Here is a 14,045-nt window from a genome sequence, read left to right on the forward strand (position 1 = left end):
GATTTCATTAAATGCTATCTCAAAATTTAAATAAATAAAAAGGGGGACAATGTGGTGTTTTTAAGTGCTTAAGCAGAAGCACACAGAAAGCCTTGGTGCGATGGCAATTGCGGGCAAACCCCCCTTGTTAAACGGCAAACCGACAAGGCTGCTAGTTCCCAGGCTGAAGTGTGACAATAGCTGATACAGCACTCTGTGAAGAAGCACCCATTGTTCTCACCCCTGTATGAGATTCTAATGTGGCTTTATCTGAGAACCGAATGTAGCAATGTTGCAAGTACAATAAAAACGCAGGAGGAGGCTAGTAGAATCAGCTTCTCTCTCTCTCTCTGCACTCTCAACCCTCAATATGTCTGCTGTCTCTCGATTTTCTGTCTGACCATTCATTGCTTCTGCTCTCGCACCTATATCCAGCAACCTGACCCCTGGGCTTTGGTTGCTCCCCAAAGGGTAACTGCAACAGCTTGCCCCCTCCAACAGTGTGTTCCTGTGTTTTTGTGTGTGTGTTGTGTATTGAGTTTGTGTTTGTTATGTGTTTGTTTTTATTTTGGAAAATAATAAATAATTTTTTTTTAAAAAAGTAATTGATCATTCTATCATGGATCCCTGTCTATATCACTGCTGATAAAGAAGATGGAAGAGCCACATTCTGCCTACAGGAGGTAGTTGGTCCAGGTGAGCATTAGGGTAATTTAAGTTTAGGAGCTTAGCTTTGTTTTAGCACTGTGTGTGAACCAGTAATATTAATTCTCTCTTAAGTAACTAAGGCCCAAATCCAAACCAACTTTCCAGCTGTGACAGCTGTGCCAATGGGGCATGTGCTGCATCTTTGCAGTTGGGGGGCAGTCACAGAGGCTTCCTCAAGGTTAGAGAATGTTTGTTCTCTTACCTCAGAACTGCATCACCTTTACATTGGTACTGGAAATTTGGTTAGGATTGCACCCTGAATTCCTTATCATGTATTTGTAATCATATTTCTATACTTTAATAAACTTAATGTATATTTACATATATTACATTATATTACATAATAAACTTAATATATATTTACATATATTACATTATATTACAGTGCCTGTGTGTGAAGGAATTGGTTTGCTACATCCTGTCTTGGCTACAGTCAGCCCAGTCCTATCCTCCTCCCCTTTGCTGGTGTAGCTGCGATAAAACTGGGTGTGCTGTATCCAGTGGGTGGTGGTGGCTTCAGAGGGGAAAGGGGATTTAAATCTACGTATGCCTCCATAAGCTTCCTGCTCTGTAATCGGTCTGAGAGAAAGGGGACAGGGAGGCTGCTCACAGAGGGATAGGATCCAATGCATGCCATTGGTGTTGGATCCACACAATTGCATTAAGGTACAGGTGTTGAATCCTATTGCATTAAAGGATTGTGATTATAGGTATGGGCTTTTCAGAAGCTCCTACAAAGTGCATGACTGAAGAACATGTCTCACTGGAACTGAAAGATTTAGGATTTTAAATGTTTAAAATTTTCAGCTTTGTTACATCTATGTTATTTTTAATGAAAGCATATTAATAGCTATTGTTGAAAATGTTCTGCATGTAGGTCAATAAAATACCTATTTCTATGCTGAATGCTCCTCTTGCTAGGATACAGGAGACTCTGTATTGTGCTAAGGGCCCAATCCTATGTATCAGTGCTGGCCCAGCACGAGCGCTGAGTGTTACAAACAAGCTGTAAAGGGCATCTGCAACATTCTGCACCGGGCGGATGCTTGTGCTGGCTCAGTACAAGCCCACACTGAGCAGAGACTGGTTGCACACCTCCAGGTGAGCATCAGGCTGCAGAGTGGTAAGTCGGGGAAGGGGGAAGTGTTCTGGGGTGAGGGGAGGGAGCAGGTGGGGATCCAGAGCCCTGCATTGGGCCTCTTGGCCTCACATGGGGCTGCTTTACTCTGCACCAGCTAAATAGCCAGTGCAGAATCGAGTAGCCCCATTACAGTGCCTCTTTCCTTACCTGGAGGAAGAGAATGAATGTCCCTTCCCCTGAGGAGATGCCAGGAGCCGCCACCAGCAGCCTGGTGTTCACTGGATGCAGCAGCAATAGCCATTTTAGTGCCACTGCTGCCCTTGGTGCCGGCAGAATAGGATTGGGCTATAAGGCCCCAATCCTGCTGAAGCCTTGCACTGCTGGGATTAGTATTCTAATAATACAGCTGGGTCACTGCCCTAAACAGCTAGAGATGAGGCACATGTGGCAGTGGCCCTGGAAGGCTCCACAGAGCCAGTAAGTTAGCAGGGGACTAAAAGGACATTTTGGAGGAGGAATTGGGTATGTGTATCAGGGAGTAAGGAATGGATCTGGTTGCAGTTGCATGTATTGAATCTTATTCCCCCATTCTTCTGTTCACCTCACCCCTAGCTCTCCTCAGACTTGCACCAGAAAAATGGCTGGTGTAGGCCCAAGGAAACTCATAAGCGATTGGGCAGCCTACTGGAGAGTAAATAAATATTTACCTCCTGTAAGCTGTCAGATTCTCCCCTACCCACCATAGAATACTGCACAGCTTTCATTGGCATGGCTGTATACCATAACATGGCAGGAGATAGAATTGGGCAGTTAATCATTTTTCCAATTTCTAAGTAACAGTATTTGACTTACAGTACATTATGCTTATCCAGATTGTGATACGTTGCTCAATTCTACAAGTTTGCGAATCACGTTTGTGAATCATTGTGAAATTTCTTCAAACATAATGTAGCAGTAAGAAAAAGTGAAGCTTTTATATAGACAATTTAAATATTAACTGTGCACTTTATTTTTTCACAGGAGGAGGTGATCTTTTATTCCTTTCTACACATAATATTTATGTGCAGGATCCAATTACCAATTCCACCTAAGGAAGTCCATGCTACAGAACACTGCAATGGTCTCTGCTGTAACAGCCCCTTCTTGTGGACAGACACTGTCTAAACATAAGGCATTTTGTGAGCTTTGAAAAAAGAAAACGTCTGGTTGCCATTTAGAAAATACTAAATCAACTTTTGTCTTCACAAACACTTCACTATTCTAGATGAATAAATTGTTAAAGTAATGTAGCCACTGAGCACAGAAATAGAATATCACATTTTGGATATAGCAAGATATATAGGCATGGATATGAGTTATAATGCAAACAGAAGGCACTTCTATTTTTACGAGGGGAATACCTGATTATTCCAGCCTACCATACCGTACTGAATGCAGTTTAAGAGGGTCTGTCAACCCTCAAGAGCAAATTTTCAGGTGTGAAACCTGCAGTGCTAAGGAGGACATAGAAAGACTGCATTCCATAAGCAGAGCTCTGCTTCGGTTCTTAGAATCCAAGCCATAGTGTCTCTTACATTAAAGCTGCAATCCTATGCAGCATTTTGACAGCACAGGGCCCTTTATGGCCAAAGGCACTATGCTATATTGTGAAGCTGGGCTGCAGCAGAGACCCACCAATGGTCCCTGGACATCCTCCAGCACTGGTGAGTCAGCATGGGGGGAAGGAGAGAGACAGGGAAGGGAAGGAACAGGGAGGAGACTGGGGCTGAATGAAGGGCAGAACAAGGTCTGGAAGGGGGTGGTATTGGCCACACCGGCACCACCAATATTCCCTTACTTGGAAGAAAACCACTTGGACTGCCCCTCCCCGGGATGTAGCACGTGCCTTGGCAGGGGGAAAATGAATAGGATTGGCCTGTAAGAATCCTTTAAAGATAACAAGCAGCATGAAGGTTTCTCCTCACAAAGGTAAGATTCTCTGATGCACTGTGTAAAAATTTTTAAGATGGGCAAGTTTGAAAAAGAGCCTTTTATATACGGTTCTGAGGCAGGATAATGGCTGTCTCATGCCCTGTACCACTGGTAAATCTAGATCATGGGTGCCCAAACCCCAGCCTGGGGGCCACTTGTGGCCCTCAGGGACTCCCAATACAGCCCATATGGAGCCCCCAGTCTCCAATGAGCCTCTGGCCCTCCAGTGACTTGCTGGAGTCCACGGTGGCCCGACGCAACTGCTCTCAGAGTGAGGGCAACTGTTTGTCCTCTCATATGAGCTGTGGATGAGGGCTCCCTCCACTGCTTGCTGTTTCATGTCTGTACTACAGCAGTGGCAGGAAAGGCCAGCCTTGCTCTGTGCAAGACCTTCATTCAGTCATATAAGTTCCATCTCTAATATATTCATTTATGTAAATTTAGTCAAATTTGAAATGTAATTCCCCCCCCCCCAGCCCAACACAGTGTCAGAGAGATGATGTGGTCCTCCTGCCAAAAGGTTTTGACACCCCTGATCTAGATGATACCCAAGAATAGTACATAAAAATAAATCTCCACAGCAGTTCCTTGAGTCCAAAAAGCAGCTCCTGAGGAAGGGGACCCTTGCAGTGGAAAGTGAAGGACAGCAAGCAGGAGAGAGAAATCTTTCGAAATCAGTGCTACCTCTTTCCAATTTTCTTATATTGAAATAACTATTCTTATCTTGAATATAGTTATATTGAAATAACTATTTTTATATCTAAGTATGTAACTGTATCTAATGTTATATTCAGTGTTAGCATTATACTTGTTTTGCAGACTGTACCCTTGAGAAAAGTTTTATTACCTGTTGCAACTGGTGTCCGATTGTTGCTTGATTCCTATAAAATAAGCTAAATTAAAGCATTATTGTTTTCATATTTAAATGTGATATATAATAAAGTACTTTGCACTGGATATTTTGCTAATGAACTAGTTTTTCCTTTATTAATACAATGACTTTTTTGTGATTAGCAAAACAAAACAATTGTTTTGTTTGAATGCATTACTTAAAAAAATTGTGTCATAAGAACTGTAAAATGTTTTATATTCTGACAAAATGAGATCAAAATGTATAGAAGCTGATATGTATGTGCAATTTCTACCTCTAATCACCGTCCTGAAACTTCATGCCAAATCCAATTAATTAGTGGCACTGAAACATCAGCGATACACTTACTGCCTGATCATATTTCCTGTAGCAACAAATGCTTAAACTTAGACAGATCAACTATTGCTGTAACAGTGCAGGTCCAATCCTAACCAACTTTCCAGCACTGATGCAACTGCAGCGCAGCTCTGAGGAAAGGGAATAAACATTCCCTTATTTGAGGAGGCCTTCTCCCCCACTACAGGATGCAGCACATACCCTGTTGGCATGTCTGCAATCGGTGCTGGAGAGTTGGATAGGATTGGGTGCTGCGTCTGATAAATGGGGGCTCTAATCCTTGGAAGCTGATGCCATAATCTGTTAAGTCTTCTCACAAGACTGATGTTTATAATGCAACAAACTAATAACTGCTGCACATGATGACATAACAGTGTGGCAGCAACACTGAAGCACCTATGTTTTTAAAAACTTTAGCATAAATGCTTGGGACTGGAAGGAATTTAACCACTTTAAATGGGGGTACCTGTATTACTGTGATCCTAAACACATAAGATGAGAGAAGCTACAACATAATGAATTTTTCCCCAACCACAAAAAGTGGAAGTAAATCTGGTTGGGGAGTTTGCAGGGGAGAATAGCAGGCACAAGGCATGCTGAATACTTTCCCTGCAAGTGTACTTCTTTCCCCAAATTACCTTGGCAAATGTGGGTTTGACAACACATATTTGCTATGAAACATAGTTCTATAAGGTTAATTTGGTAAAAAAATATACTGTCAAGCAACTTTGCTTAGGATTTAGGTATCTAGTAGGGATACTTGGTTTTGTGGAGCTGTCAGCAATGTACCTTTAATGGGCATTTCTCCTGTACTTCTTTCCCTAATTCCCATGTATCTGACTTTCAACAGCCCAATGCTATTATCTACAGCAGTGGTTTCCCAAACTGTGGGTTGGGACCCACTGGTGGGTCCCAATCCAATTTTTGGTGGGTCCCACAGCAGCCAAGCAGAGCCTCCAAGTGAAAATGTGGGTGATGGAAAGATCAGATTATTGCCTCAAGCCCAGAGGCTATTCAAAAATCAGATGGCTGCTAATTGCACTGCAAAGAGCTCCTGCAGTTTTAAAGCATGTGTAGATACAGGGAGATAAATGCAGCAGAATATTTTTTCTGGTTATTATTGTGTCAATAAATAAAAATACGATTTCTTTCAAGACTTTTTAAAGATTCATAGACTTAGGTGGGCCCCAATACAATGTCACTTTTGACAGTGAGTTTGGAAACCACTGATCTACAGCGATCTTCCTTGCAAATCTACTTAGAATTGAAGTATTAAGTGGGCCTCAAAATATTACCAGTATAAAGAAATGTCACCTATATTAGGTGTTCACATTCCATTACTATAGAACAGTGATCTTCAACCTTTTTCATCTCATGGCACACTGACAAGGCACACCATCAGGTTTTTGGCAACCAACAAGGCACACCATACTGCCAGTGATTGGCCCTACTAATAAATGATCTTCCCCCAAATTCCTGTGGCACACCTGTGGACCACTCGAGGCACAGTAGTTGAAAATGGCTGCTACAGAAAGATTATACAGGGTGTCCCATGTTATCTGTGGAGGTTCCATTTCAGAAATCCCTGCAGATGTTGATATCTGTGTGTTTCAGGGCTCTGTAATTCTCTGAAGGCAATGGAGCTGCACTCCTGTCACCTCTGGAGTATGTTCTGAGGGCTGGGGAGGCTGCGCGTGGCCTCCCTGGCCTTCAGAAACCTTCCCCAGCCCTCCAAAGGCCTTTAAAGCCTTAAAACATCACTTCCGATTTTTCTGAAAAACCAGAAGTAACCTTTTAAGACCTCCCAAAGCCCTCAGAACAGCCTCTGGAGGCGACTGGAGTGCGACTGGAGTGCAGCTTCAGTCGCCTCTGAAGGGTCCATGTGGTCAGACCCCGCAAGTTTGAGGACCCATGGATAATGACATCTGCAGGTCCTGAATCTGCTGATATCATGGGCCCACTGTATTTTTGTCTAGATTTGCCCAAGGCTCCAGAGCAACTAGGCAGAATTACCCCACCGTTTTCCCAACTTAGAGCAGCTGGCAACAGAGGCTGCTCAGGGACAACCTGAGTGGTGCGAAAATGTGCTGATCAATGCTTCCGCTGTCTCAGCAATGAAGACATTTAATATGGGCCTCCTGTGGGCAAAAGGAAGAAAGGATACCGAGGGACAGTATTGACAGGACTTTAAAGGCGCAGTTAAAGGCTTACAATGAGGCAGGTGGGCAAAAAGCTGAAGATGTAAGGATCAGCTAGCCTAGGAAAGCTACTCCCCTGGGAGGAAGAGGAACCTTCCTGGTGAAGGCCAAGCCCTTTCACTCCCAGGAAAGGAAGGAACTCAGCCACACAACTGGGCAGAGAGGCTTACCCCTTTTTTCCTTCCACTTGCCCCTTGGAGGAGATTGATGACTGGGCAACAGATGGAGGACCCTGACTCAACCAGAACACTCAGGGCCGCTGTAAGCACAAGCAGGAAAATTTTACCTGTGGTTGCTGAAAGTGAAAATTCTGCGAAAGAGAAAAGGGTGTATAAAGCGGAGCGTCGGTAGACTTGGCTCTATTTTGGGATTCTTCACCTGTCAACGCACTGATAAACTGACCAAGGTTCCTGAAATGCATTTTAACACATAAATATGATTACTTGTGCAGAAAATAAAGGGGTCCCTTTGTGATAATGTGAAGATCTAATGTATTCATTGGTACCACTACTATTTGTAAGATGATTTAGAAGATTGTGTTTGGGGGTTATTGCTCAGCATTTCTACTGAGAGGTCCCACAGGCTTCAGTTTTGCTTTTTAAAATCCACATGAATCTACTGAGAGAGATCATCCAAAGAACAGAGATATGGTGTCACCAATAGGCTAAGAACATCCAGCTCCCTCCCTCCATCTCATCTGAGTGAGGTGAGATGATTAGCAGAGTCAGCAATGAATGAATTAAAGTCAATAAACTGAGGTTCAATCCTGACAGGATGAAGGTTTCGTAACAGCCCAATCCTATCCACGTGACTAGACTATGACACTAGTGAACAACTAACTGCAAAATAATTGGTGTAAATAAGTAAACAGTAAATAGTACATGGGTGGGCCGCTACAGTAGGTGCACAGTAGTTGCTCAGTGATCGACTCATGCAGTGGTCCCCACCTTGACAAAAAGGCTCCTTCCAGCTGGTGAATACCCCCACAGGAAGGCATGTGTGTTTGTTTCACAAGGCTGCCCTCTTCCAAGGCAGCTATACTTCTACTCTTGCTCTGCTCTAAAAGTTATTACTTGGATGTGTCGGTTTCTGTGAGAAGGATAAGAGGATCTGAACCATGGTTGCGGGGTTCTTAGCAATATTGCTGCTGATGCCACAACAGATTCTGTGAGAGTGAGGCTACTGTGGCATCTTTCTGTCTTGTGTGCATGAGTGCTTGCATGTGTGTGGCTGGTGGTGGCCACTCTCAAGCAGTGACCAACTGCTTAGCAGTGATTGGCTGCTTTGAGGTGACACTGATGACATGAAAACATCTCACCAACTATGTGCTGACCATGCATTGACCATGAACCAATGTTGCATCTTCTAAATAGGACTGGTCTGTAGGGACTGGGATGCACTCACCAGTCCCTACAGCAGTATCTTGGGGGTGTGGGGACCCTGTGCAAGTGTCTGCAGGGCTCCCCAGCCTGCAGAAAGTGAAAGCAGAGTGATCGCGTTCCACTTCCGATTTTGCTGAGGTGGAGCATTCTGCAGCCTGGGGAGCCATGCAGACACTCGTGCAGGGCTCCCCACACCCCCAGGACACTGCTGCAGGGACTGGTGAGTGCATCCCAGTCCCTGCAGTCCCCCTGAGCAACGCAATCCTCGGGATTGCGTCGCTGCCTTCTCCCTGCTTTCTTGCTTGCCCCACCCCTTAAGGGGGCAGCGGCCAGGGCCTTCAAGCTTAGGTGTCGTGACGCCCCAGTTTGAAAACCACTGAGTTAGGATCGTTCCAGAACATAACAACTCTTATGTTCTTTCAGTGCTACATTCAGGCTAGGGCAGTCTTGCAAAAAAGCAAAACCAAGTAAAAAAAACAAACCACCAGTTACATATGACATTAAGAGCAGTCTAAAACAGTAATCAGTTTTTCCAGTTTTGGAAGAGAAAAGTGGAAGTGGGTTTTCCCTACTTTTTAAAATATTTTCAAGCCTCAAGAGGGCTGCAGAGAGGGTTGCAGGCTCCCCAGACCCTCTGAAGAGCCATAGCTACCCCCAAGGAAGTGAAAAACCCCTGCCCTGCCAGCAGCAGCGCGATTGTAATGATTGCATTGCTGTCAATTTCTGGGCTATTTCCCTTTAAGGGAAATGGCTTTCTTGTTCCCTTGGTGGGCCACGACCCACCAGTTTGGGAACCACTATCCTAAAACATTGTTCTGGTTAGGTGATTTCAGTGACATTTATTACTACATAAATCTGTGTAGCAACAGGGGTGTAAAGCGGCTTAAATTGGTTTAAATGTCATAATAATCATCATTATCATTCATCATCATAATATTTAAAAGAAACCATCAGGAGTATTTCTAACAGTGGGCAATCTTAATAAAACTCTTAAGCCTACCTTCTATTATAGTACAAGTAACATGCTGCTAATGCCAAAGCACTTAGAGCTAATCCAAAAAGAGTGGCACCTGCTACAAGAGCAGAGGTCAAACGTTTCAAATAATCTAAAAAGAAATTTAAAAGTCAATATTAAAATATTATATTCTCACAATTTGATTATACTTGATGTAAAAAAATGTCTTACTATGACTAGAATGCCTTACAATGACTAGAATATCACTACAAGTACTCAGGTTCTAACTAGATGTGCCAGCAGTAGAATACAGGTCTTCTGCACAATTTAAATAATGGAGCAGCAGATGGGAGATGGTGCTGAACCTTTTCTAGATTCACCAATTTTGTCCTGCCATCACATTCCTTCCTTCCAGCCTGTTTTTCCTGGTCAAACCACAAGATCAGCTGTATTGAGTAAGTCAAGGCCAGGAAAAGGTGTTGCGGGGCAAAAGCAGAACGCAGGACAAATGTTCACTCTCCTTCTCCCTCTTATTGCCTCTCCACTTCAAATTTCTTCTATCCCTGCTTTAGACCTGTGCAACATAACTTGTATTCTAAGACAAGCCTGCTGCCACATCTAGTGATTGCAATGGAACTGCTATGTTCTAGTTCTTTGTCACTAAAATAAATTAGGTATACAGCCTGATCATATGACGTTTAGTAAAAAATAAGCTCCACTGAACTAGTGGGGCTTCTTCCCAAGTAAGAATGCATAGATTTGTAGTCTTTGATATTCTTAACTTTGGTTGGATCATGTCTTTTGTATTAAAAGGTAATGGGTTATTATATTTTGCATAAAATAATCTTGACTTCTCCACTACTACTTGTAAAGTACTACATTTAATATATCATTGGTAGATGAAATTATTTTAGTTCTGCATGGTCACTGCTTAACATTTATGTATTGGAATCTGTATACAGTACCACTTTATTCCAGAAACAAAAATCTAAATTAAATTGAAATAAACTGCATGCCATTATATGCAACCTCAATCATCAAAGGCTAAGATTTTACACTACTTCTGAAATATGCCTGAGCTTTGGTGAACTTCTGGAAAGGAAGTTCCACTATTTTGGAATAGCTACAAAAAAAGCCTCTCAGTACTGAAAATATGGTAGATGGTTATTCTTGGAATTTCAGGAACCCGGTCCTAAATAAAGGCTGCCTACAGGGCACAGTGGCACCAGTACAGGCTCTGCTGCAGCCTGAAGGTGGCCAGAGAACACGCAGGAGTAGAGAGGTAAGTAAACAATTTCTTTTACTTACCTTACTTTACTCCCACATGGGACTCTATGGTCTTCTCAGACCTGCACCAGCCATTTAGCCACACCCCTTAGGCCCTGGTCCCCACCTGCTTCCACCTACCCTGTTGGTCTACTATAGGTGGTAGAATAACTGAGTCCAGCAGTGAGCCTCTGGCACCACCTCCATTTGCAGTAGCACTTCTAAAATGGTGCGTGCCTCCAGAGACCATTTTATGTCCAAGTTTCACTGTTGTTAAAACCTGCCAAGACCTAGATAAGATTGGGCTGTAAGTTAGTGTTTTTCAATCAGTGCTACTAGTACCACAAGTGATACTTTACAGCATGGCAGGCGGTACTTAGCCCCACTACCTTGGTGAACCTGTAGCATTGCTCTGCCTGACCTGGAAGGCTGGGATGGCATTGCCTGGTCCCTCAAAAGAGACGCAATTTGGGAAAAGGGAGGGTGCAGAGCCAAGGAGAGATTAGGAGATATCAGCAACTGAAATAATATCTCCCTTACTGCAAGGACAACTGTGGGGCAAGCCTCCTCCTCCTATGCACAGCTGCTATCTATAGGTGGCACATATAGTGGCAGTGGTGCTATTTCCAAGGTGGTACCTGAAAAAGGTGGTAATTGGTAAAGTGGTACTTAAAAAAAAGTTGAGAAGCCCTGCTCAAAGCTGATCCTAGCAACTGTCTCATTCCCCCCTCCCCTACTGGTAAAGAAAAGAAATAGAATATCTAGATAAAAACTTGTATTTTTTTAGATTCAGTTGTAAGTTTCAAAGGGTTTTGAGCAGCCCATTCCTGAGCTGCCGGGAGCATCCAGGGCTGGCGGCACCAAAAAGGGCAGCTGCTGCTGAATCCTGCGCCTCCTGTGCTACCGCAGGAGGCACCTCGGGAGAAGGGGACTTTTGTCCCCTTCCCCCGAGTAAGGTAAGCAGCCCTGCAGTGGGGCTACTCTCTTTACTGCCGACCAAAAGGTTGGTGGTAAAGGTGCTAGTGTAGGGCATGCAGCCCTCCACGAGCGCCTTGGATCCTGCAGAGCTCAGCTCCGCGGATCTGCCTCCCGCAAGCCCCCGCTGGCCTCCCCCCTCCCTGGAATGCCTCCTCCACGGCCCCGTCCTTGGCCCACCTGCTGTTCTGCAGCTCGGTGGTCTGGGAGAGCGCCAAGCTGAGTAGCCTGGGCGACCGCCCCATGCTAGCTCAGCACCAGCCAGAGCTAAATTTCTAAACAGATTTCTAAAGATATTTAATTTATAGCATAAACACATCAATCAAACTTACTGACAGATACTGGTATAGTTTCTTCTTTTGCTTCTGCTGATCGTTTGGTTCTTTGAATAACTGATGGACCTTGAAAAGCATGTTTATGGAGATGTAACATGGCCGGTAAATTCTCTTCTGTCCCATGATGCTTTCTTGCCATTTCTGTTTTCAGAGCTGAAATTCTAAATCCCTTCTGAGCTATATTAAAATATTTCTTTTTTACCCTCTGAGAGGCTATTATGAGATGTTTCAGCATTTCCATCATGTAGAATGACTCTGCTTTACATGTATATAGTTGTGAACTAAGTAATTCACACCTTGCACCCACAGTAGATGTAATGGATGGAAAGACTAGATTTATAACATAAAGCTCAATATAGTAATATTTTGACAAAGCATCCAATCCATTTTTGCCAGATTTACTTTTTTTAGCTCTCAGTACACTAGCCTGTTTTCTTATCAAGTTTTGGTTTCTGAAAAATTCTCTCTTAAGTGCAAACTGTTTTTTTTCTCCAGTGTTAGGCAATACAGGGCTATATGTTGAGAATATCTTCAGTATGCTGTTACTACTTCTTAGGTGAGTAAATAAATATGTAAATGGAAACTTCTGATTTTCAGTAACAGATTTCTTAGTTGTCTTCCTCTTTTGCACTCTCATCTTTTCTGTGCTAAGAAAGCTTGATCTCTGTGGGGAGGCTTTGGACAGCTGGCCATATTTCTTAAATCCCATATGCTGGTCTTTTCGTTCTGTGTTTATTGCTTCTTCATCTGAAAATATTCTATGCTGATTTTTATTGTAAATATTTGTGCTCTCTTTAGAAAATTTCCTTTCTTTGACAGAACATAATACGCTATCCACGTTATTCTTACATTTTTTCTTTTGGAGCATTATAATTTCAATAGGCTTTCGTCTCCTTAGTATCTTTTGTTTAATTAACCTTAACATCAAAATAATTTCCAAACTTTCCCAACTTTTTTTGAAATTTGCTTCTTCAAATGTTATATAAGCTAATGGTGGTCTAGTCTCTATGTATTTGTGACTATTTTCAAAATATATTTGTAATTGCTCCTTATTTTTAAGTTGAGATTTTTTTCCAACAGCACTGAATAAATTTAGCCAAGCCATTTTCAAATCATATCCTTCAAGTTTTCCATTCTTCAGAATATTCTTGGGTATCTTTGTTAACTCATTTTTTCCTCTCAAAATTAGCTCACTTGTTCTTAGATTCTTCCTTGAAATATGTGTTCTTGTGCTTTCACCTGTAATGATATATGAATTTCTTTGATATAAGATTACAACTTTAAGCACGTTTTTCTGGAGACAGTTCATATATAAGCATTTTGCCTTAAGTGTTTCTACATTTGTATTGAACTTTTAATAATCTTTATAGCCTTTTTTGCTCTGGGCAGCCCAATCCTAAACTGTGCTAGCACAGTCGGGCCACATGGCCTCTGCTGTATCCAACACAACTTCAGAGCAAAGCTGGAGGTCTTCTCAGGGTAAGGGGATGTTTTTCCCTTATGCCAAGTAATGCTCCAGCCTACTCTATGGGGCTATTCAGAATTGCACCTACTATGTCCTAGTCGCTCCATATAATGCAAGCTTGCCCGAGAAAGCTCACCCCAAACCACCTTATCTCCCAACGCCCTCTTGCTGTGACCTTTCCTCAGCCATTTTCAACCACTGTGCTGTGGCACACTTGTGTGCCACGGGTGGTCTGCAGGTGTGCCTTGGGACTTTGGGGAAGGTCATTTATTAGTAGGGCAATTGGGGAATTTGAGCCCCCTACCAGCAGAATGGTATGCCTTGTCAGTAGTCAAAATACCGATGGTGTGCCTTGACAATTTTAGCACCTTGTCATTGTGCTGAGAGATGAAAAAGGTTGAAAATCGCTGCCTTACCTACTCTGTGGTGCAGAAGGCTTGAATACAGCGTTGGCGAGCAGCACATACCCCCCCCCCGGTGGTGCTGCTTACTCTCTGGGTATGCAAATGTGCCTTATGACATG

General features: G+C 43.1%; 1 protein-coding gene across 5 annotated transcripts in view; it reads right to left on the reverse strand.

Annotated features, from left to right (window-relative positions):
* The window catches only part of LOC136648939 (uncharacterized), a 67,514-nt gene that overhangs the window by 12,973 nt on the left and 40,496 nt on the right, over positions 1-14,045 (reverse strand). For 4 of the 5 annotated variants that reach the window (XM_066625273.1, XM_066625271.1, XM_066625270.1 and 1 more), the window contains 4 exons: positions 12,055-13,296; positions 9,527-9,632; positions 7,431-7,554; positions 4,587-4,620 (listed from right to left, as the gene is read on the reverse strand). In XM_066625273.1, the coding sequence (XP_066481370.1) occupies positions 4,587-4,620; positions 7,431-7,554; positions 9,527-9,632; positions 12,055-13,296 (1,506 nt within the window). The remainder of the gene's footprint in view (positions 1-4,586; positions 4,621-7,430; positions 7,555-9,526; positions 9,633-12,054; positions 13,297-14,045) is intronic. The other variant, XM_066625274.1, reaches the window with a different exon arrangement.

The sequence above is a fragment of the Tiliqua scincoides genome, chromosome 4, assembly GCF_035046505.1.
Source record: "Tiliqua scincoides isolate rTilSci1 chromosome 4, rTilSci1.hap2, whole genome shotgun sequence".
Taxonomy (NCBI): Eukaryota; Metazoa; Chordata; class Lepidosauria; order Squamata; family Scincidae; genus Tiliqua; species Tiliqua scincoides.